Source organism: Cydia strobilella, chromosome 26 (assembly GCF_947568885.1).
Source record: "Cydia strobilella chromosome 26, ilCydStro3.1, whole genome shotgun sequence".
Lineage (NCBI taxonomy): Eukaryota > Metazoa > Arthropoda > Insecta > Lepidoptera > Tortricidae > Cydia > Cydia strobilella.
The window spans coordinates 120,055-144,478 of record NC_086066.1 but is presented as its reverse complement, the minus strand read 5'-3'; the positions used below and the strand labels follow the sequence as shown (position 1 = coordinate 144,478).

General features: G+C 44.0%; 3 protein-coding genes across 3 annotated transcripts; all 3 read right to left on the bottom strand.

Annotated features, from left to right (window-relative positions):
- Nucleotides 1–1,815: 1,815 nt before the first annotated feature.
- Nucleotides 1,816–15,417, bottom strand: LOC134753205 (mitochondrial coenzyme A transporter SLC25A42). Its single transcript, XM_063689010.1, has 8 exons — nucleotides 15,196–15,417; nucleotides 14,018–14,087; nucleotides 10,003–10,144; nucleotides 9,190–9,378; nucleotides 8,008–8,187; nucleotides 7,673–7,758; nucleotides 7,407–7,590; nucleotides 1,816–2,051 (listed from the first exon to the last, which is right to left on the bottom strand). The coding sequence occupies exons 2-8, from the start codon at nucleotides 14,055–14,057 to the stop codon at nucleotides 1,916–1,918; spliced, it is 957 nt and encodes a 318-aa protein (XP_063545080.1). The 5' UTR covers nucleotides 14,058–14,087; nucleotides 15,196–15,417; the 3' UTR covers nucleotides 1,816–1,915.
- A 763-nt stretch (nucleotides 15,418–16,180) lies between these two features.
- LOC134753198 (thioredoxin domain-containing protein 9) lies at nucleotides 16,181–22,481 on the bottom strand. Its single transcript, XM_063689000.1, has 6 exons — nucleotides 22,332–22,481; nucleotides 20,983–21,057; nucleotides 20,218–20,317; nucleotides 19,648–19,849; nucleotides 19,066–19,201; nucleotides 16,181–17,919 (listed from the first exon to the last, which is right to left on the bottom strand). Exons 2-6 carry the CDS (start codon nucleotides 21,045–21,047, stop codon nucleotides 17,781–17,783), a joined length of 642 nt encoding a protein of 213 aa, XP_063545070.1. The 5' UTR covers nucleotides 21,048–21,057; nucleotides 22,332–22,481; the 3' UTR covers nucleotides 16,181–17,780.
- Nucleotides 22,482–23,785: 1,304 nt separating this feature from the next.
- On the bottom strand, nucleotides 23,786–24,414 carry LOC134753002 (uncharacterized). Its single transcript, XM_063688763.1, has 2 exons — nucleotides 24,115–24,414; nucleotides 23,786–23,950 (listed from the first exon to the last, which is right to left on the bottom strand). Exons 1-2 carry the CDS (start codon nucleotides 24,412–24,414, stop codon nucleotides 23,786–23,788), a joined length of 465 nt encoding a protein of 154 aa, XP_063544833.1.
- Between the last annotated feature and the right edge of the window lie 10 nt (nucleotides 24,415–24,424).

Here is a 24,424-nt window from a genome sequence, read left to right as displayed (position 1 = left end):
CATCCACAGAAACTTAATATTTATAATTATATTTTTTTATTATAATTTTGTGTAAATCGAGAATGGGCAAAGTTAACGCAAAAGCATACTTTAGTAAATATTAATTAATTAAAATAGCCTATTAGATAAGCACTTAAGCTTTAATATAACATACATACATAATGTCTTATTCTTAAAAAAAAGTCATATATTTACCGTTTTTAACGTTATACAGAGTGTCACAAAATGTAATTTATAAAATTGGACTAAATTAATAAACATATCAGATTTATATGTATAACACGTACTTTGATATTTTTTGTCAATATGTCGAAAATTAATAGATTTAATAGACTTATAGGGTTTTTACATTCTTAGGCTATCGATACGATATTCAGACACCCTGTATAAATTCTCCATATAATATCTCCTATAATTGTGCTATTTTATTGTCTCCTTCAGTCCATATAACAAACAAAAATTCCGTATTTCTGAATACAGTCAATATCAAAGATATCGAGTCGGATAGAGTGCAAAAAATATGTAAACATGACTTAAAAGCAGAGACAATACGGACATGAAAAAATCTCGTATCTCGCAATGCTATTCAAAGTTAAAACGCAGTAACTATGTATGCATCCCATACATAGTTACCACATTTTTTATTGAAAGATACGAGTTTCAAAGTAGTCACGATTATATTATTGTGACTTTGCCCGTATTAATATTTTTGACATTGACTGTTAAAACATTATTTGATGCATGAGTGTGATGTGCGCTAAAGCTCTTTACAAAACAACTAGCAATAAACTTTTAGAGTATTTAAGCATAGTCAACCGTTAAAACACAAACACCATTAACACGAAAGTGGAGGATCCGTGCGATATCGCCTTTTCATAGAAACGTAGTCCTCATTTTCCTCTCTGGATATTAACATTATTGAATAATAATATTGTCTTCGGTTACCGCGATAGTTACTCATGAAATAAAAAAAAACTATGAAAACGGATTATATCGGTTGAATTTATAATACATCCCGACGACGTTTCGAACTCTTTACAGCGTTCGTGGTCAACGGGTGACTGGTTCAATATACGCGATATAATCCGTTTTCATAGTTTTATTTTATTATTGAATAATCTTTATATTGTCTATATATGTGACGTTTTCAACCAAAAGGTACCACATAGTCGCTTATCGATAAGGTTGATTTCAAATTGAAGCTATATGGAAATAGCGCCTTATTGACGACCGACAATAAATACCCTTTTGGTTGAGAATGGCACATATTTTCACCACGCCAGCTCGTAAAAACTCTCTTCCGAAATAAAGATATTTTTTTTTTCCAAAAAATTATGATAAATTTGCATTTATCCACAAGAGTGACAAAGTAATTTGACACGAATTTTGAGTTATTACCTCATGTCGGCTGGTGAAATTGACTTAGTGGTGGTTTCAAAATTATATATATTGATCTGATCCTTGTTTTTGTATCCCAAATCCTAAATGAAAGTTCCATTGCCTTGTATTTGTCTGATCGATCTGTCACTAACCGACTTCGAAGAAAGGGAGGAGATTCTCAAATCGTCGGTTCTTTTAGAATAGAATAGAATTTCTTTACTTGCCAGCATACGTATGCAGGGGCGTAGGTAGAGGATATGGCGCCCGGGGCAGTCACCAAATTTGCGCCCCCTGACGACTGACAAAAGTTTCCCTGCTGCTGCCTTTTGCCCATTTTGGCGCCCCCCCTTGGATGGCGCCCGGGGCACTTGCCCCCTCTGCCCCCTTGTTACGCCACTGTACGTATGGTACAAGATGACAAAAGAAAAGGTTTTACATGTACAAATTTGTTTTTTAGTACAAATGAGCAGATTGGATAGCAAATTGGCCAATTAAACTGTCACCACATACGCCGACAGATTACACCGTATCAGGGCTATTGAAGTGTGAGCGCCAGCTCTCGTAGTGTTGTCTTTATCTTGTCGTAGGTGGCGAAAGAGATGCCGACAGCGACTGGCCCCTTCACCCAGTTCATGCTGAGGCCCTTGAAGAACCCGCGCCAGCCCTCCGCTCTAAAAAAAAAGTTGTGTCATTAAAAAATACAATCGTCGATTTTATTTTTCTGTCCCATCCTCTGGGCGGGGCGCGGAGGAGGAGGAACCGATCTGCGGGTCCTCGAGGGGAGCGTTAACATCTCGAGCTAATATGGAAAAGTGATAGAGACACAAAGCGCTTCGTTGTCGTAGCGCAAGCTAAGGAAGACTATGGAACGCTTCGCTTCGTGCATATAGTAAAGAGTGACAGAGATAACACTGGGTATGTTGCTGTAGGGGTATGAGCCGTCCTTACACCGCCGCACTATATGTATCTAAAGGGTAGGACGAGTGTGTCTCACCTGTACACATCTCTGATGGCGCTGGGTATGTTCCTGTAGGGGTATGATCCGTCCGGTCGCCTGGGTGCGGTCTGCATGCGCCGGCGCACTATGTCGAGCGGGTAGGAGGCGGTCTGTCCGAGCGCCGTATCTAGCGGGTAGTGCTCACCTGTACACATCTCTGATGGCGCTGGGTATGTTCCTGTAGGGGTATGATCCGTCCGGTCGCCTGGGTGCGGTCTGCATGCGCCGGCGCACTATGTCGAGCGGGTAGGAGGCGGTCTGTCCGAGCGCCGTATCTAGCGGGTAGTGCTCACCTGTACACATCTCTGATGGCGCTGGGTATGTTCCTGTAGGGGTATGATCCGTCCGGTCGCCTGGGTGCGGTCTGCATGCGCCGGCGCACTATGTCGAGCGGGTAGGAGGCGGTCTGTCCGAGCGCCGTATCTAGCGGGTAGTGCTCACCTGTACACATCTCTGATGGCGCTGGGTATGTTCCTGTAGGGGTATGATCCGTCCGGTCGCCTGGGTGCGGTCTGCATGCGCCGGCGCACTATGTCGAGCGGGTAGGAGGCGGTCTGTCCGAGCGCCGTATCTAGCGGGTAGTGCTCACCTGTACACATCTCTGATGGCGCTGGGTATGTTCCTGTAGGGGTATGATCCGTCCGGTCGCCTGGGTGCGGTCTGCATGCGCCGGCGCACTATGTCGAGCGGGTAGGAGGCGGTCTGTCCGAGCGCCGTATCTAGCGGGTAGTGCTCACCTGTACACATCTCTGATGGCGCTGGGTATGTTCCTGTAGGGGTATGATCCGTCCGGTCGCCTGGGTGCGGTCTGCATGCGCCGGCGCACTATGTCGAGCGGGTAGGAGGCGGTCTGTCCGAGCGCCGTATCTAGCGGGTAGTGCTCACCTGTACACATCTCTGATGGCGCTGGGTATGTTCCTGTAGGGGTATGATCCGTCCGGTCGCCTGGGTGCGGTCTGCATGCGCCGGCGCACTATGTCGAGCGGGTAGGAGGCGGTCTGTCCGAGCGCCGTATCTAGCGGGTAGTGCTCACCTGTACACATCTCTGATGGCGCTGGGTATGTTCCTGTAGGGGTATGATCCGTCCGGTCGCCTGGGTGCGGTCTGCATGCGCCGGCGCACTATGTCGAGCGGGTAGGAGGCGGTCTGTCCGAGCGCCGTATCTAGCGGGTAGTGCTCACCTGTACACATCTCTGATGGCGCTGGGTATGTTCCTGTAGGGGTATGATCCGTCCGGTCGCCTGGGTGCGGTCTGCATGCGCCGGCGCACTATGTCGAGCGGGTAGGAGGCGGTCTGTCCGAGCGCCGTATCTAGCGGGTAGTGCTCACCTGTACACATCTCTGATGGCGCTGGGTATGTTCCTGTAGGGGTATGATCCGTCCGGTCGCCTGGGTGCGGTCTGCATGCGCCGGCGCACTATGTCGAGCGGGTAGGAGGCGGTCTGTCCGAGCGCCGTATCTAGCGGGTAGTGCTCACCTGTACACATCTCTGATGGCGCTGGGTATGTTCCTGTAGGGGTATGATCCGTCCGGTCGCCTGGGTGCGGTCTGCATGCGCCGGCGCACTATGTCGAGCGGGTAGGAGGCGGTCTGTCCGAGCGCCGTATCTAGCGGGTAGTGCTCACCTGTACACATCTCTGATGGCGCTGGGTATGTTCCTGTAGGGGTATGATCCGTCCGGTCGCCTGGGTGCGGTCTGCATGCGCCGGCGCACTATGTCGAGCGGGTAGGAGGCGGTCTGTCCGAGCGCCGTATCTAGCGGGTAGTGCTCACCTGTACACATCTCTGATGGCGCTGGGTATGTTCCTGTAGGGGTATGATCCGTCCGGTCGCCTGGGTGCGGTCTGCATGCGCCGGCGCACTATGTCGAGCGGGTAGGAGGCGGTCTGTCCGAGCGCCGTATCTAGCGGGTAGTGCTCACCTGTACACATCTCTGATGGCGCTGGGTATGTTCCTGTAGGGGTATGATCCGTCCGGTCGCCTGGGTGCGGTCTGCATGCGCCGGCGCACTATGTCGAGCGGGTAGGAGGCGGTCTGTCCGAGCGCCGTATCTAGCGGGTAGTGCTCACCTGTACACATCTCTGATGGCGCTGGGTATGTTCCTGTAGGGGTATGATCCGTCCGGTCGCCTGGGTGCGGTCTGCATGCGCCGGCGCACTATGTCGAGCGGGTAGGAGGCGGTCTGTCCGAGCGCCGTATCTAGCGGGTAGTGCTCACCTGTACACATCTCTGATGGCGCTGGGTATGTTCCTGTAGGGGTATGATCCGTCCGGTCGCCTGGGTGCGGTCTGCATGCGCCGGCGCACTATGTCGAGCGGGTAGGAGGCGGTCTGTCCGAGCGCCGTATCTAGCGGGTAGTGCTCACCTGTACACATCTCTGATGGCGCTGGGTATGTTCCTGTAGGGGTATGATCCGTCCGGTCGCCTGGGTGCGGTCTGCATGCGCCGGCGCACTATGTCGAGCGGGTAGGAGGCGGTCTGTCCGAGCGCCGTATCTAGCGGGTAGTGCTCACCTGTACACATCTCTGATGGCGCTGGGTATGTTCCTGTAGGGGTATGATCCGTCCGGTCGCCTGGGTGCGGTCTGCATGCGCCGGCGCACTATGTCGAGCGGGTAGGAGGCGGTCTGTCCGAGCGCCGTATCTAGCGGGTAGTGCTCACCTGTACACATCTCTGATGGCGCTGGGTATGTTCCTGTAGGGGTATGATCCGTCCGGTCGCCTGGGTGCGGTCTGCATGCGCCGGCGCACTATGTCGAGCGGGTAGGAGGCGGTCTGTCCGAGCGCCGTATCTAGCGGGTAGTGCTCACCTGTACACATCTCTGATGGCGCTGGGTATGTTCCTGTAGGGGTATGATCCGTCCGGTCGCCTGGGTGCGGTCTGCATGCGCCGGCGCACTATGTCGAGCGGGTAGGAGGCGGTCTGTCCGAGCGCCGTATCTAGCGGGTAGTGCTCACCTGTACACATCTCTGATGGCGCTGGGTATGTTCCTGTAGGGGTATGATCCGTCCGGTCGCCTGGGTGCGGTCTGCATGCGCCGGCGCACTATGTCGAGCGGGTAGGAGGCGGTCTGTCCGAGCGCCGTATCTAGCGGGTAGTGCTCACCTGTACACATCTCTGATGGCGCTGGGTATGTTCCTGTAGGGGTATGATCCGTCCGGTCGCCTGGGTGCGGTCTGCATGCGCCGGCGCACTATGTCGAGCGGGTAGGAGGCGGTCTGTCCGAGCGCCGTATCTAGCGGGTAGTGCTCACCTGTACACATCTCTGATGGCGCTGGGTATGTTCCTGTAGGGGTATGATCCGTCCGGTCGCCTGGGTGCGGTCTGCATGCGCCGGCGCACTATGTCGAGCGGGTAGGAGGCGGTCTGTCCGAGCGCCGTATCTAGCGGGTAGTGCTCACCTGTACACATCTCTGATGGCGCTGGGTATGTTCCTGTAGGGGTATGATCCGTCCGGTCGCCTGGGTGCGGTCTGCATGCGCCGGCGCACTATGTCGAGCGGGTAGGAGGCGGTCTGTCCGAGCGCCGTATCTAGCGGGTAGTGCTCACCTGTACACATCTCTGATGGCGCTGGGTATGTTCCTGTAGGGGTATGATCCGTCCGGTCGCCTGGGTGCGGTCTGCATGCGCCGGCGCACTATGTCGAGCGGGTAGGAGGCGGTCTGTCCGAGCGCCGTATCTAGCGGGTAGTGCTCACCTGTACACATCTCTGATGGCGCTGGGTATGTTCCTGTAGGGGTATGATCCGTCCGGTCGCCTGGGTGCGGTCTGCATGCGCCGGCGCACTATGTCGAGCGGGTAGGAGGCGGTCTGTCCGAGCGCCGTATCTAGCGGGTAGTGCTCACCTGTACACATCTCTGATGGCGCTGGGTATGTTCCTGTAGGGGTATGATCCGTCCGGTCGCCTGGGTGCGGTCTGCATGCGCCGGCGCACTATGTCGAGCGGGTAGGAGGCGGTCTGTCCGAGCGCCGTATCTAGCGGGTAGTGCTCACCTGTACACATCTCTGATGGCGCTGGGTATGTTCCTGTAGGGGTATGATCCGTCCGGTCGCCTGGGTGCGGTCTGCATGCGCCGGCGCACTATGTCGAGCGGGTAGGAGGCGGTCTGTCCGAGCGCCGTATCTAGCGGGTAGTGCTCACCTGTACACATCTCTGATGGCGCTGGGTATGTTCCTGTAGGGGTATGATCCGTCCGGTCGCCTGGGTGCGGTCTGCATGCGCCGGCGCACTATGTCGAGCGGGTAGGAGGCGGTCTGTCCGAGCGCCGTATCTAGCGGGTAGTGCTCACCTGTACACATCTCTGATGGCGCTGGGTATGTTCCTGTAGGGGTATGATCCGTCCGGTCGCCTGGGTGCGGTCTGCATGCGCCGGCGCACTATGTCGAGCGGGTAGGAGGCGGTCTGTCCGAGCGCCGTATCTAGCGGGTAGTGCTCACCTGTACACATCTCTGATGGCGCTGGGTATGTTCCTGTAGGGGTATGATCCGTCCGGTCGCCTGGGTGCGGTCTGCATGCGCCGGCGCACTATGTCGAGCGGGTAGGAGGCGGTCTGTCCGAGCGCCGTATCTAGCGGGTAGTGCTCACCTGTACACATCTCTGATGGCGCTGGGTATGTTCCTGTAGGGGTATGATCCGTCCGGTCGCCTGGGTGCGGTCTGCATGCGCCGGCGCACTATGTCGAGCGGGTAGGAGGCGGTCTGTCCGAGCGCCGTATCTAGCGGGTAGTGCTCACCTGTACACATCTCTGATGGCGCTGGGTATGTTCCTGTAGGGGTATGATCCGTCCGGTCGCCTGGGTGCGGTCTGCATGCGCCGGCGCACTATGTCGAGCGGGTAGGAGGCGGTCTGTCCGAGCGCCGTATCTAGCGGGTAGTGCTCACCTGTACACATCTCTGATGGCGCTGGGTATGTTCCTGTAGGGGTATGATCCGTCCGGTCGCCTGGGTGCGGTCTGCATGCGCCGGCGCACTATGTCGAGCGGGTAGGAGGCGGTCTGTCCGAGCGCCGTATCTAGCGGGTAGTGCTCACCTGTACACATCTCTGATGGCGCTGGGTATGTTCCTGTAGGGGTATGATCCGTCCGGTCGCCTGGGTGCGGTCTGCATGCGCCGGCGCACTATGTCGAGCGGGTAGGAGGCGGTCTGTCCGAGCGCGCCGGCCGCACCGCCGAACACCACGTTGAGGACGCTGCTCTGCTGCTTGCCTGAGTATTCTGGACACAGACAGACAGTCATTAGAGCCATAAACCACTTTCAATTCATGTCGAACGATCGTAAATTAATTTAAAAACTCACCAAAGTATTTCCTCTTGAGCGTGTCGTATGTGAAGAAGGAGACGCCCGCGTACGGCACCACGCCCAGCACCGTCGCCGGGTAGCCCCTGCAACGTCATTACATCAGGGGATACCACAGACATATACGCCGGCAAACACTATGTCACTAGAAAAAGGTGCGAATTTTAAATGTTCTATGGTCAACCTTTTTAGCCGCCTTTTTCTACTGACAAAAATGGCTTCCCAGACTATAAAAAAACAGAAGAAACAAAATAAGCTTAGATGAATTACTATGAGATTCGGCGTCACCAACAAGCACTCTCTGTCTCCCTCTGACGTATGTCTGTCTCACTCACCTGTACAGCGTCCGCAGCCCCTCCTGAGTGGCCACCTTACGGAACACGTCGGCGATGGTGGGGTAGGTGGACGCACTGGTCACCGCCATGCGAGCTCGCGCTAAGTCGAGAGGGTAGGTGGCTGATTGTGACGTCACGCCGGCTAGCGAGCCCGCTACTAGGTGGCGGACTTTATGTTGCCTGCAAGTAACACAATGGCATGATTACAACACAACAACACAAGAAAACACACACAACAACAACACAAATAACACAACACAACAACAAGACAAGACACAACAACACAAAAGAAAAAGGTAAGACAAGTATAATACATATTTTTGTTTAAATTAGCCTATCAATGTATAATGTTAATGCTGAGCAACAGAGATGTATTTCATTAGTGGAAGCTGTGTAGCTTGTGAATGTTCTGATTTTACAAACGTTTATAAATAACGCCATAAAATATTAAAGAAAAACGCCCGCCATGCCATTTTTCTTGAAATCTCCGAAAACTTTTCTAATGATTTGGTGCTGGTGGGCGCTTTGTTTCACTTTGTTTGTGTACTGTACTAATGTATAAGCTACAGTACCACAGATTTAATATATACGCTAGATGACGCAAATACCACGATTTGTATTGAAACCAAGCATGCCGACTTTTTCATACAAAATTTACTCATAATATAATTTTAAAATTACTTATCTGTGATAGGAAGTATGTTCTTGCCTTTGGATGCTCGCAATTTTTGGGCTGTTGCAGTTAATTATCATGCAACAATTTTTTTTTTTTTTAATTTTTCACGGACGTCCGGCTGCAACAACAGACGCGCGTGGACTGTAAAGAGCGACAGTCAACCTCGACGCTTGGTCGGGGTTCGGACACGCGAAGTTAATGCATTTGCGTCTTCTATGGTATATTTATTTCTGTGTACAGTACGTATAGAGATTAAAACGCCTAACAAAAATAAAAAGCAATGTCACTCCAGGCGTTGAAACTTTGCTGATATATTTTGGCAATCATCATAATCATTAGGCCTTGTCCAATTTTACAGATGATGTAAGCAGCATCCATGAGTTGTGTTACCTAGCGACAGCGTCGCTCGTGGCTAAATAACCCGATCCTTGAGCGGCACAATCGTCCACATCTATGACAAGCAAAAGTACATTGAGGGTCCATAAATAAATATTAGGTCGACTCACTTAGCCATAGCAGGAGTGTCGACCCCTAGCACCCGTTTCCACTGTTCGTGTGCGGTAAACTGTATGGCGGCGTAGGGTATGATGCGCGCCATGGTGGCGCTGTTGCCGCGCCATAACGCGGTGAAGCCGTCGGCGCGGACGCTCTGTTTGAGGAATTCCAACGCAGCGCGAACGGAGTACGGAGTTTCACTGTAGTAGAAAAGAAGCACTGTTAGTGCTTGAAAATGGAGACCTAAAGCTCTCTGGAACATGTCACGCGAGTGACTAAACATACGTGAGTTAAACCGTATTATTATAGCTTAAGTGAGGTAATTCCAATCGGGGCAGTGAAGTGCGTGCGTGGCCACTCCGTATGAAATATACAATATATGTGCCATTCTCAATCAAAAGGGTACTTATTGTCGGTTGTCAATAAGGCGCTATTTCCATATAGCTTCAATTTGAAATCAACCTTATTGACAAGCGACAATGTGGTACCTTTTGGTTGAAAATGTCACATATATTTACTTTACAGTTCATATGGTGCTACTTTCTCGCACTAGTGCGGAAAAGAGCACTTTTCGTGTATGTGTCGAAAGTTTAAAGTGCGAATAGGTAATTCGCAACTCGTGTCGATTTAAAACACTCCCTGTTTTAATTTATCGCCACTCGTTTCGAATTTCCTCTTTTCCGCACTTGTAATTGTGACATTGCTCACGAGCTCTGGAAGTGTATCTTGGTGCGGTCGGGGGTCGGTCGGTCGGTGGGCGCAGGCGCCGACGGCCAGTGACGTCACCAAGGTGGCACTGGGCTATAGTGTGGTTGTAAACTCACGAGCTCTGGAAGTGTATCTTGGTGCGGTCGAGCGGGGCGATGGTGCTCTTGGCGAGGGCCCCGGCGCAGGCGCCGGCGGCCAGTGACGTCACCACGGTGGCCGTGCGCGTCAGCTCGCGGTTGTTCGCCTTCGCTTCTGAAACTATGACAATTCACTAGTCCAGTATTAAATATAGGAAAGTAAAAATTCAGGTTTAGGTTCAGGCTTTTTAGTTAGTGAGATGTCGAAAACGCACTGAATCGAGAAAAAACCGGCCAAGTGTGAGTCGAACTCGCGCACCGAGGGTTCCGAGTTTTTAGTATTTGTTGTTATAGCGGCAACAGAAATACATCATCTGTGAAAATTTCAACTGTCTAGCTATCACGGTTCATGAGATACAGCCTGGTGACAGGCAGACGGACAGCGGAGTCGTACGTACACAGTCTACAAAACAATACAGTCATTCGACGAAGTAGTAAAACCGGCCAAGTGCGAGTCGGACTCGCGCTCCAAGGGTTCCGTACATTACACAATTTAAACAATGTATCTTTTATGTGAAATGTCTTTAAAAAACCCACAGGGGTCGGATCAAAAACTAGTAATTAAGTCCGACTCACGCTGGACTGGACATTTCTAATAGGTTTTCCGGTGATCTATAGGTAAAGATCTATTTTGTGTATTTTTTCCAAAATTTTTGACCCAGTAGTTTCGGAGATAAAGGGGGGGGAATGGTAATTTTTTGCCTATTTTCTTGAATAACTTCTAAACTATTTACTTTAAAATTATAAAAAAAATATATTTGAGATTCTCACAAGAGCTCTTTCATTTGATATGTAACACGATATAGTTTGACAAACTTTATTTTTTTAATTTTCTCATTTACCCCCCAAAAGTGGCCCCCGTGTTTAAAATTAATATGTTTACGTTACATGTCCATCTTTGGGTCACAAACTTACATATGTGTACCAAATTTCAACTTAATTGGTCCAGTAGTTTCGGAGAAAATAGGCTGTGACAGACGGACAGACAGACGGACAGACAGACAGACGGACAGACAGACAGACAGACGCACGAGTAATCCTATAAGGGTTCCGTTTTTTCCTTTTGAGGTACGGAACCCCTAATATAGGTAATTTATTTATTTACAGTACATCTGGTGCTACATTACGACACCGGGTGCTATAATAAGCACATTACATAACTACGTCGAAAATTTAAAGAGCCTTTTTAAGTACTGTAAAACGGTGTACGATACACGTGCGAATAGGTTACGCAACTCGTGTCGATTTAAAACACTTCGGTCGCGTTTCAAAATTCGCCACTCGTTGCGAATTTCCTATTTTTCGCACTTGTATCGTCAATAACTATTAAAATTTGAGTCAGGCAACAAGGCTATATCACTCACGATAACACGCTGCCAAACACTCGAACGTTCTATTTATAATTAATCAAATATTTTAATTTGTTCCCTGTGTTACAGTTTCTATTTTAATGAGTGCATAAAAGAGGCGTGTCTCGCAAAGATAACATTGTTATGATGTCCTCATGATCCATCATATTACCTCACACATTGTATTATGCATTGTGAAATAGATACTACATGGATACTAATACACTACGCTATAATGACGTGTTTGTGTGCATTTTGGCCTCTCGATTAAGGCGGTTCCCTGACACAGAAGGCGAAAAATCTCCTTATATGATCATTTTTTCTAAGAGGCGTTGATATTCATAGACGTGGAAAAAATATATGTAGTTCTTGACTATATTATTTTTAATAACATAGCTTCCGATACACGAATTATGACACTTCACTCGATACAATTAATTCCCAAAGTAACCTCTAACTCGGACTTTTAATCAAACTTTACTCGGTTATTTATTATGTGATACTATAACCAAAAAAAGAAGAAAAAACAATCTTAACTTAAATAGTAATTTCATAGCTTTCGAATTTCGACATTGTAAGTTGACGTTTTTAAAATAAATAAAAATCGACAAAATTCGATCAAAATTGACACTTGGCGCCCTTGGTTACCCTACAATATCGAAATTCGAAAGCTATGAAATTACTATTTAAGTTAAAATTGTTTTTTCTTCTTTTTTTGGTTATAGTATCACATAATAAATAACCGAGTAAAGTTGGATTAAAAGTCCGAGTTAGAGGTTACTTTGGGAATTAATTGTATCGAGCGAAGTGTCATAATTCGTGTATCGGAAGCTATGTTATTAAAAATAATATAGTCAAGAACTACATATATTTTTTCCACGTCTATGAATATCAACGCCTCTTAGAAAAACAGGATCATATAAGGAGATTTTTCGCCTTCTGGCTCAGGGAACCGCCTTAAGGCTAGTTATAATACGCTAGCGATATGACACTTTATCGACATGAAATAACAATAACATACAAAAATAAGCTGTGTAAAGATCATCGGAACAAACAAGACAGTAAACTGCGATGGACTATTTGTAAATATATAACATAATAGCTTCTGTCCGCGATTTTGCTTGCGTGAGATCAGTGGCGTAGCTAGGCGTGGGCGAAGTGTGCCGTCGCCCACGGCCTCGCGCCCCAAGGCGGGCCTCGCGCGAGGCCCCTTCGGGCACAGTGAAATAAAAGGGCCTCGCAGATTCGATTTTGCCCACGGCTAGATTAGTTCACGCTATATACGCCACTGCGTGAGATGATTTCCGTGATAAAGAAACTGGAGCTATATAAACTAATTACAGACCTAGATATGCCTCATGTCATTGTATGTGGAAAGTTTCATTACAATCCAATACGTAGTTTTAAAATGAGAGCGGAACTACGTTAGTATGAGAAGGTGCAATTCGGTCGAGCTTGGCGGGGACTCTTCTGTGGGCCGAGCACATGATTGGCGCGAGAGTATCTCGCCGCGAGATAGACTACCCGTCTTTTACTAACTGTATGAATTAAAGAGGGACGGGTAGTCTATGTCGCAGCGAGATACTCTCGCGCCAATCATGTAGCCTGGCTGGAGTATAATATAATTGATTGAAGAATAAATATTTCATATCAAGGTCCTACCTCAATGGTTTATGCTGTGACACTGACGCAAACTAACACGTTGTAATACCTACGTTGTGGACTTTATCTAAAAGCCGTAAGGTCCACATTAGTTCAGCAACGCTCGTGTGACTGTAGATATGATAAGGCCACTAGGCCGTATCTGCTGTTATCGTAATTGGAAGTAATTCAAGTGGAACCCCCTAAGTATGTCAGTATTTATATTAGGTATAATCTAAGATCAATGATACCTACTGTGGTTCAAGAAGGGTTCAAGGGAAACAAACCTTGAATAAATCCTTTAACGCGTTAACGTTAACGAAGATTCGATAGCGTGACTTGACTGACGTGCGCGTTTGCGTTAAGTGTCATTTTGTATGGGCTTTTTGAGTTTCCGAAACGTCCCGCTTGGCGCGCTGTTCAAAATCCCATACAAGAATAGACATAACGCAAACGCGAACGCTCGTCACGCTATCGAATGAAATTTACACTATGGGCTCAGGCTCAGCTTGGGCAAAAGCGCTTTCGTATGACCGATTGTTCTCCTCTATAAATAGAGTAAGAATAGCGCCTGGAGAAAGTCTTATAGCAATCATTCAATTTGAGCATAATATGCACACAAATATTAGGCAACTATTTAATTATCTCAATTCCACCATGATTCCACCCCACTTTTCACCCTCTTAAGGGATGATTTTTGGGATAAAAACTATCCTATGTCCTTCCCCGGGACTTCGCCCCGCGTAGTCTGGAGCGGGCTTTTCGAACTGAGGGTGGTCCGGCTGTTTTTAGTATTTGTTGTTATAGCGGCAACAGAAATACATCATCTGTGAAAATTTCAACTGTCTAGCTATCACGGTTCATGAGATACAGCCTGGTGACAGACAGACAGACAGCGGAGTCTTAGTGATAGGGTCCCGTTTTTACCCTTTGGGTATGGAACACTGAAAATCAAACTGCTGTTGCTAGTGCTATGTATGAATGAAAAATAGATAAATACTGACCATGGCGCGGCTCGGACGCCATCAGCGGCGCCGCCGTCATCACGCCTCACATGTCACGCTGCACACAACTCTGCAACAAACACACAGTTACAGTCAGAATCAAAATTAGCAGATCAGACTGTGTCCAAAGTACGTCTGGGGGCACGGTAGTGTACAATAAACAATACAAAAAATTCATAAAATGTGGAAGTCTTTCTCTAGCTCTTGATCTATGAGGCTATGAAGCTATAAGTAATCCTAATTAAATATTTAAAAAAAACTAAAAAAAATATCTAGCAGTTTAATATTGTGATAATTAACTATATTATGTATTATTGTGATAATGATGTGTATGCTGTGTGACGTCTTAAATTATTCATATTTTTATCAATAAATATCTCATTCTCATTCATTCTCTTCTACTGGTTATAAGAAATAATAGATTTGAATCTTCTTACATGTGTCAGAGTGGCAGGCCCACAATCATAACCATTATTAATAAACTTGTTAAGCATAATTTCAAGTTAGGCCTCAAAATTAAGAATAATTATTATATTTGTTTCTTTTTTCAGAACACCTAAACAAATAATCAACAGTAAATGTTTATTTACATTCACATTTACAGAACATAATTACGCTCAAAACAAATTTGTGTCGTTTTCAACCAAAAAGTACCACATTGTTGCTTCTCGTTAAGGTTGGTTTCAAATTGAAACTATATGGAAATAGCACCTATTGACAACCAACAATAAGTACCCTTTTGGTTGTGAATGGCACATTGTAAACATGCAAGTCATACCTACTAGCTGTTTACTTAAACTGCTATCTTTTCTGTTTGCAACTCTACAAGCGGATCCTAGCAACCTTATCTAATCTATCAAGATACACTGATTAAACAACAACTTATAAAACTACAAAAAACTAGTTTTGCAATCCAACTTTAAATAATATTCCAATCAGACTACACATACAAACATCGCAGGTTTAACGTCCTCTTAAGCATAAATTAACTAGCGTAGCCACCACACGCTTAGAAAATCGTATGTGACTTTAAAAAATTAATCACATGTAAAAAGTTCAAAGTCTAAATGTCGACCTTGATCTAATAGAATCGAGGCTATAATGTCCACTTTAAACTCAAGCGCTATATTTAGAACACACACGATCAGGTTATGATTAAATAAAGCATTTATACTCACGTAAAACTCCAGTTTTAACTTCCGTAGATTAAAAATAGACAACAAACTTTACACGAAGGAAAATCACTGAACATTACACTTTTAACTATTTGAGGCGTGACAATAATATAAATCGTGGCCGTCTAGATTTTTATTATCGATCGTTTTGTTTATTCAAGTTTGCTACGGTGAGAAAAGTAAGATAAAATCATCACGTAATTTCGAGTTCGCGCTGTCAGTCCGCAGTCGCGAAGACTGGCGAAGAGGCACTAACTGTCATTGTCAATGAGTGTCAGTTGGCAATAATGTTGCCAGTGGTAGTTTTAAAGTTCTACTATGTACTTGGGATCGTTTCTACCTCATCCATAGACCTAGCATTACATAGATGAGCTATACGCGTGCGCTCGTGAGGGGCAGAACACACGCAATGCGACAATATAGGCCGCAACACACCATCGCACCGCACCAAGATCATTGTCCGACGCATCCATAAGTAAGAGCGAGAACGCGATATCTTTCTCGCATAAAATAAAATCAAGTACCTACAAAGCTAGTGTGTACAGTCATGTAAAAAGAGTAGAAAATAAAAAGTGGCTACACTGTAGTGTCGTTCCTTTCAAATCAATCTAATAAAAACGGGACGGGAAGGGAAAATAAACATAATTCTGTACCCGGTAACGTCTTTACAACCCCTCTGGTGGGCCAGGGTAATCGCTTACCATCAGGGGTCAGTTTCTCAAAAGCTTGTAACTTGTAATACAAGCGGATGTCACTTTTTGACAGCTTTTGTTAGAAAGGGACTTCCACTTGTATTACAAGTTACAAGCTTTTGAGAAACGAGCCCCAGGCGTATCCATAATCAGGCGATTTGTCTGCTCATTTGCCTCCTACATCCTAAAAAAAAGTTAAAACGCGAGCAAGGGCGAGTTCGTATATATAGGTCAAAGGAGAGTGGAATCACTTACACAAATATTGTATTTAAGGATGTTAAAAATAAAATAAAAAATGCAAAAAAATTGAATGTATTTTAAATACAAATAATAATAAAATAGATGCTGAATTATGATAGTTTAATTTTGAAGGAGAGCGTGTATATTTTTAAAAAACATCATCTCCCAAACATAAAAAGTTGTTATGAAGGCACAAAACTTAAGCTAATGAGTTCAAAGGCCTTTTAAAACCTAAAACAAGTGTTTGTAAAATGCACGTTATTAAACGGAATGGACTGTATAATATGATTTAAGAGGAAAGGGGACGACTATTTCTCCATACAAACGTAGTCCCCATTTTCCTCTCTGGATATTGACATTAATGGAAAATATTTTTACAAAATTGGATGTATATTAACCATAGCTATGAGCCTACGTTTGACTTTTTTCGATATTTTGATTATGGTAAAAAATAGGAGCGAAACAAATTTCATACAAATTTTAAATGCTCCAACTCCTATAATAATTAAAAAATCGAAAAAAATTCAACGAAGGGCATATCTGTGGTTGATATATTCACAACAAATTGTGTCAAAATATTTTCAATAATAATGTTAATGTCCCGGGAGGAAAATGAGGACTACGTTTGTATGAAAAGGCGGTCTCGCGCGGGTCCTCCAATTTCGTCTTAATGCCAGCTGCATTTACACTTCAAATTTTAATTTATAAGAGTTCCTAGTTGACAACGGACCCTAATAAATACAATTCTAATCAAAGTAAGCACAGTATGTGAATTGTAAGTGTAGAATTTTTTAAATTTTTAGAACTATCATGTAACCAATTCGGGGTCCCTTCGTTTGACATAATTATTGAAAGTCATAATGTAATGATTGTCATATAATTCATGTGTCATCATAATTCTGAAACCGTTAACTTTTCAGGACTTTCCTCGGGTTATCCTATAGATAGTTTAAGTTTGTTTTATGGCAATCCTGAAAAGTTACGCGTTTCCAAAAAAAAACAAATTATGATAATGACTAACGAAAATATGGACAAATAATACATTATAACTTAAAAATGGGCAACAATAGAGACCCAACTAATTCTTATAAAATGAGACCATCATAATCATTCGTCCATTTGTTCTTCAAGGGACACTTTAGTAGCTATTATGTAATAAGGGTCACAGCATTTCGAAACCATTGCCAAACAGCACTAGAGTTAGACCAAGCCCAGCTTGGCAGCGATTTTGATAGCACAGACTGCGCAAGTGTTATTTGAAACATCATATTTTCACAGAAGTTTTTATTATTGCTATTTGTAATGCAGGCAGGCAGTTTAAATAACTGATAATGCCTGTAAACCGAGTTCTCAGTGTTGAGTAGAATTTGCTTCGTGCTTATCTAATTTATTCTTAAACTCATTGACACTTTGGGCTGATACTACATCCTCTGGGATACAAGTTTGCCGTTCAAAATGACATTTGCACAGTATATGCTATCAAAATCGCTGCCAACTTGGCTTGGTTTAACTCTCTATCAGTCTGAATCCTGCCTCCCACGAACTGTCTTCTTGCTCTGCAGATGCTTTCGCTGCGCTCAGGTCTTCGGGAGGGTTGGTTGTCTTTGTTAACGGGTCACTTAGAATTTAAAGCTACAGCTATAGTAACGTAGTGTATCAGTCGCTGAGGCCGTCATCCGAGTCCGAGTCCTGTCGCCCCCGGACAGTCTTCTTGCTCTGCAGGTGGAGCTTTCGCTGCGCTCGGGCTTCCTCGGGGGGCACAGTTAAGTCACCGGAGTACTCGATCAGGTCAGATCTAGAACATACAAGGTTACAGTATCTTAAGAAAATTTTTAATGTTATTATAAATACTTATAGGACATTCTTGACTAATTGACTAAACCCCACAGTAAACTCAAGGCTTGTACTTTGTATACTATACTGGGTACAGTCAAGTGTAAAAATATGGGTGCACAAATCATACTCAATAGTGTGTCCCATAACTCTTTGGTGCAGGTTTTGACCTGTTTTATAGTGAACGTTCGCGCGGACTCATTTCTAGGTGGGTAGTCAACCTGCCTGTGAAGCCGATGGTCCTGGGTTCGAATCCCGGTAAGGGCATTTATTTAGTGATGAGCACGGATATTTGTTCCTGAGTCATGGACGTTTTCTATGTACTTAAGTATTTATATATTATATATATCGTAATATCGTTGTCTAAGTACCCACAACACAAGCTTTATTGAGCTTACCGTGGGACTAAGTCAATTTGTGTAATAATGTCCTATAATATTTATTAATTTATTTAAATGAGTGCGCGTACGTAAGAGGAATGTTTAAATTGTTTTAAAATAATAAACGAGTCTGGCTATGACGGTGACTGTTTTTCATAAATCAAATTTGTTTACGCCGAAATCAAGCAGTTACTATCCGGTTTCCGGCCGGATATTATAATAAGGGCAGGATAGGCCGGATACCGGATAGTAACCGAATATCCGGTGCATCTCTACTAGTGATCCTTGTTAGCCACATATTTTGACTAAGGTGTAGTTTGTGAAGTTAACTGTAGTTAGAAGCTTGCCGTCTGATAACTTTTCGCCCACCAAGCATTAGTGGGTAACAACAAAATACGTCTTCCGTATTAGGACTTTTTAGAAGTAGGCAAAAATGAAAAACCGGCCAAGTGCGAGTCGGGCCGAGTGCGAAAATTTCAATTGTCTCTCTATCACGGTTCGTGAGATACAGCCTTGTGACAGACGAACAGACAGACAGACAGACAGCGGAGTCTTAGTAAGGGTTTTTACCCTTTGGGTATGGAACCCTAAAAGTCAAACTATCTATGTCAAGTACAAATAATAATAGCGCTTTCTCTGCTTCTTCTAAGTTCCATAAGACCATCTCGTTCGGTCATCTCGCTTCTATAGTATAAATTATTGCTCTGAGTTTGCCAGACTATACATACCTGGCAATCCTCCACTCTAAAGTTTCTGTGGAGAAGTCGTCCCGGTTGCCGAGCTCCGTGAACCCCACGATGAAGTCCTTGGTCTTGTTGCTCTTTACCAGCGCGATGGTGGGGATCACGCGGATCTTCAGCCGGCCTGGAGCGACACAAAAGTCTAATTAGCCAATTGTACAATAAAAAAATAAATAAAAAAAATAAAAAGAAAAATAGCCATTGTAGATAAACATTTAAAACGAAGCTCTCTTAATTTAATTTGGAAAATGAAGGTACTTTACTAAAAATACAAAGGCTCCTAAGGGCATTTCTGTTTAGTTGTACAGTCAAGGTCATAAATATATATACATTCCCAAAGTTTCAAACATATGTATACGCTCTTACACCTTAGAGTTAGACAATAAAGTCGTGTTCACATATTTTTGAGCCATTTGTCTGTATCGTAATTTTTACCTTCGACTGTACTAAAAATTCTGTTTAAAAAACATGTTTCTTATACAGTATCTTGAGATGCATGTCGACGATGCGACACAGTGGACCATGGTCACAGATTAATAAATAGTTACTCCATGGTACACAGTGACTCACCCGCAAGAAAGGGAGCCCGCTCGGCATCCATCTTGACAAACCGCGTCTCAACATGCTTCTTCGCTAAGATCTTGAGATGCATGTCGACGATGCGACAGCGCGGCGAGTCCGACTTGTAGAAGTGGCACACGACGTTGTCGGATTTGTTGCACACGCCAAAGAACTCCTTCTCGCCGTCCAACTCCGTGTATTCGCCATGGCCCTGGAAATTTAAACTATATTTAGCACAACACACACACACTTAAGAGCTACATTGGTAAATCAACTTTTTAGTGTTAATCTTTGCCAGGTTTTTTAATACTATAATTATAAGAGGCAACCGAGCAGACAAATCCAATGGACAAATAGTTGTTCAAGGAAAAAATAACTCTTAAAAATCCTCGTTTTTGGTATTTTAATTTACCAAACATGCATTCGAGCGTACTCCCATCTTAAAGGCCGTCAACGCACTTACAAACCCTCTAGTGTTGCGGGTGTCCATGCGCGGCGGTAATCGCTTACCATCAGGCAATTCGTCTGCTCATTTGCCTCCTATACCATAAACAAACGGAGTAAGTAAAAAAGTGTTACATTGGCGAGCCATTCCTGCTTCTTCTGAGCTCTCTGCTTCATCTCGGTGAGGCGCTGCTGCCGGATCGCCTCCAGGTCACTGTTGTCCAGGGCATCCAGCCTGCACACACATACACAATTAATTCTACATTGGAGCTTATGGGTATACAGGTTCACACAGAGCGAGCACGCGCGAGGCGGCGCGCGCGAGGCACGTCTACACTGGCCGTATTGTGCGCGAGGAAATTGCCTCGCGCGTATGCTCGCTCTGTTTGGACCCGGCTAATGACAGATTTGTTTTCCCTCATTTATTAGGCATTTCTACACAGAATGAGTAGAGGCTTTGTGTGGAGCCTCAGCTGTAGTTTATATTGTAGATACTAAAATGACAGTTTGATTGTTCCAATTTGGCCGGCCGATATGTCTGTGTGTGTGTGTATGATAATGATAAGGATCCTGACCGAAAACTTTCTCATCTTTTTGCATTTTATCATAGAACATTTTTTTCTTTTCTACACAGCACAACCATGGTTTGGACCCACAATTTTTGACCACCATAAACATATGAATGATTTAAACAAGATTAACAGATTCAAGTAGTTGGGTGATGTGCGCACTGTTGCAATGGAGTATTTATTTATTTGTTTATGTACATACTCGCAACATTGTAAATACCTTAGATATAAGAAATATAAGAACAACAACAACAACACATATGAAATATTGGTTCAGCCAGCTGTTATTTCAGTGTTTGGAATATACAACAGAAATATTGAAACAGCATACTTCTCTAACTCGCTGTCCAGCTGTTTCTCCACCGTCTGCGCCACGTTGTACAGCACCTGCTCCATCTTTGCTGAGCTGTCGAGCACATTATCAATATTATGTCAGAATATCAATATATCATTTAAACAAAGCAACAATGGAAAAATACACCACACATTTAGCAATTTGTTTAAGAGTGATATTTTTCACAAAATAAAAGTCTATAAAAATTCCTTAATCAGATAAATTCAGCTATTAATAAAAGGAGTTTTTGTGTACTAAAATTATTTATTAATATGTGACAATTTTCAAGCAAAAAGGACATTTTTGCTTACCATCAGGACAAAATTTGCTTCTCTTTATATAAATAACCTGTCAGTGTCCTTATGGCAAGCGACAATGTGGTATCTTTTGTTCGAAAACTACACATTTATTTTGATTAATTGATTTACTTTGTGAGAATTTTATAGTGACTAGAAAACATGTATGTAATTCAGTAAAGCTGAACAATCTTCTAATCAAATATAGACAACAGTCAACACACTTACAAAAAGGAGCAGATTAACTTTAGATAACATTTGTAAGAATAAAGTTTGTAAGCATGTTTGATACTTAGGTACTTTATTAGTTGTGTATCCAATTGGTACTTCTGTGTATCTTCCTATTTATAGGCAGTGCCGAACAAGCCCTGTTTCTACTTGTTATCAATATCGGTATGTTATAATTAATGGAACTATAGGTCTTATTGTATATCTGCAAGTTTAAACTTATCTGTATGTGACTGTTTGTTTCCTAAATAAAAAAAAAAAAAAAAAAAGATCCCTTTAAAAAGCTGTATAGCCTAAAGGTTGTCTGGAAGAGATCGCTTTTTAACGATAAGACCGCCTGTTGTTTACGTCTGCTTGTGTTTCTGCTTTCTTTTTGTATTGTTTTCAAAAGAAAACCTCAATAAAAATTGAGGTGTGCAATAAATAGTATTTGCATTGTATTGTACAATAAATAAACCATCAAAGTTTTACAATCCATTTATACTTTAAAACTTCATATGTATTGTTTATGACTAAGTCTCAAGGAAGTTTTGCTCTTTAAAATTTCATTTCCGTGGGATACATCATTTGAAAGTATCTTAAAACTTTGAAAGAGAAAGTGGATTAAGTTCAATATTCATCATCTGCAACTGATATTTATAGGAAGCTAAAGAATCTCACACTCCTTTCATCATAGGAAACAAAGTGATTTAAGATATATTTACCAAAAATAGTAAAATACCCAAAAAGGAGTTTATAAGGCTGATGACCTCATCCAACCGCGCATGTTGCTTTCTTAGTAAATATCTCTAAAACTAAACTTCAGACACGGTAACTACTTACTTTCGACGGAAGAATGGGTCAAAAATCAACGTATCAACACCTTTTTTCAATGGGATTTCACTTATTAACTGATATAAAACGGTAACTAACGAAAACAATCACGACACGAAACTCCGTTTCAAGGAAAGAAAAAAATCAATTGAATTGACATATTTGACTTGACCATAGATCATAGATGGACTTGACGCATCATGACAGTGACGTTTAGGCGGTCATAGACACGTGCTCTTTTGTTTATTGGGGCTGCCAGTGAAATAAAATGGTAGATTTAGTAGGACAATGTAATTTCCTGGGATTGCACATGGAGCAGGTAGAGGTTGCTGCTGGTTAAGCTCCCTCCACACTCGTGCGCGAAACCGCGAGCGCGAGTGCGAAGTCTAGTTCGAGTTCGCTAATCATCGAAATCGACTCCACACTCGCGTTCGGCTTCGCGCCGCGTAGTCTGTTACTCATGCAAGGTTTTAATAGGATTGTACAACAAGAGCATAAAGCGATCCATTTTTATAGGAGGCAATATATTATCGGAGGGATATAGTCGAGGATAAAAATGGACATTTATGCCTGAGTTAAACACTCTGCTTTTCACTTCGAGTGTGAGTAAAATATACAAAAATATCCAATATTTTAGGTTATTTTACCGTTTTTATTCAAGACTAAATTGTACTCGGTTGTGTCGGGGGCGCTGGGCACGCGCGCCGGTCGGGAGCAGGGAGCGCGCCGGTTGGGGGCGCCCCGGCAGGGCTGGCAGATTTTAGATTTTGGACTTTATTGCTAAGTCAATAAGGGTCGTAATAGATGATGTTACTTTATGCTCTAGAACATAATAAGCAACTTTATGTCGTCTACGCACGACTTAAAGTCGAACTTTACGAGCATGAGAGGTGAAAAAATCTTTTTCTACGAGAGGTACAAGTAAATTAAATAAGTAAAGCAGGCGTATTGCGCATTGAATAGAAAAACGCTATATTATTATAGTACGTATTATAATAATTAATTACTTTTTTAAACAACTTTGTAGTATACATACATAAGTATTGTATTCTTCACAAAAGCTTCAACATGTGCGTAAATAAACACAACCTAATGTTTTTGTTCCGTGTGCAAACAAAATAAGAAAAGACCTACTTACTGAAAACTGACCTATGACTGTTTGAGTTTGATAAAACCTCGCTTTCCATAATTTATATAAATAATATATTTCATTAGCCAAATGAAAATGTGTCTGTGTAACATATTATTACATTCAGTTTCTATGTGAGAGTTCCTAAGTTCCTATTCAATTCAATTCAATTCAATTTATTTTGTATCAGACATAAGTAATTAGTCCATAGAAATGTTAGTATATAAAAAAAAAACTTATTTTATACGTTAGCAACTTACAGACTACTTAAAATATGTTATATACAGTACCTCTTGACTCCATATGAATGGAATTCCAGTGCCGCCAGACTGCACTAGTCGGGCACTGTGACACCAGATTCAGGAGACTGTTGGTACTCTCCTGCACGCGGCGCATCAGGGAAGCGGTTCTCTTGCGTATTATTGATATAAAGCTGTCCACGCGTGCCTCGGCGAACATACCTGATGCGATACAAAAGCGTGGTAGCCCCAACAGTAACCTGAATCCGTTGTTATACTGGACACGCAGAGCATTAAATGTTTTCTTAGTATAGTCAGTCCACAGGCTGCACGTGTAAAAGGTTTGACAAAACGACTTAAATAATGTAGTTTTGACATCCCCATTACACCGTGCAAACCTACGGGCCAACATATTACAGCGAACGGTCAATGCTCTGCGCTCCCTTTCCATGTCCATGTCGTCCTTGAGGTTATCGGTGACCCAGTGACCAAGGTACTTGAACCGAGTAATCTTCTTGAGTGGAGTCCCGCATAGGAAGACATCTGGTAACATGTCTAGGGACTTACTTCCTGCTTTAAAAACTAAAAGCTCACTCTTGCTGGTGTTGTACCTTAGTCCATGTGTCCTGGCATACTCCTCACATATCTTCAGCAGCTTGACAAGCGCACTGATCGATGGGCACAGCAGCACCATATCATCAGCATAACTGATATTGTTGACCATAGTACCGCCA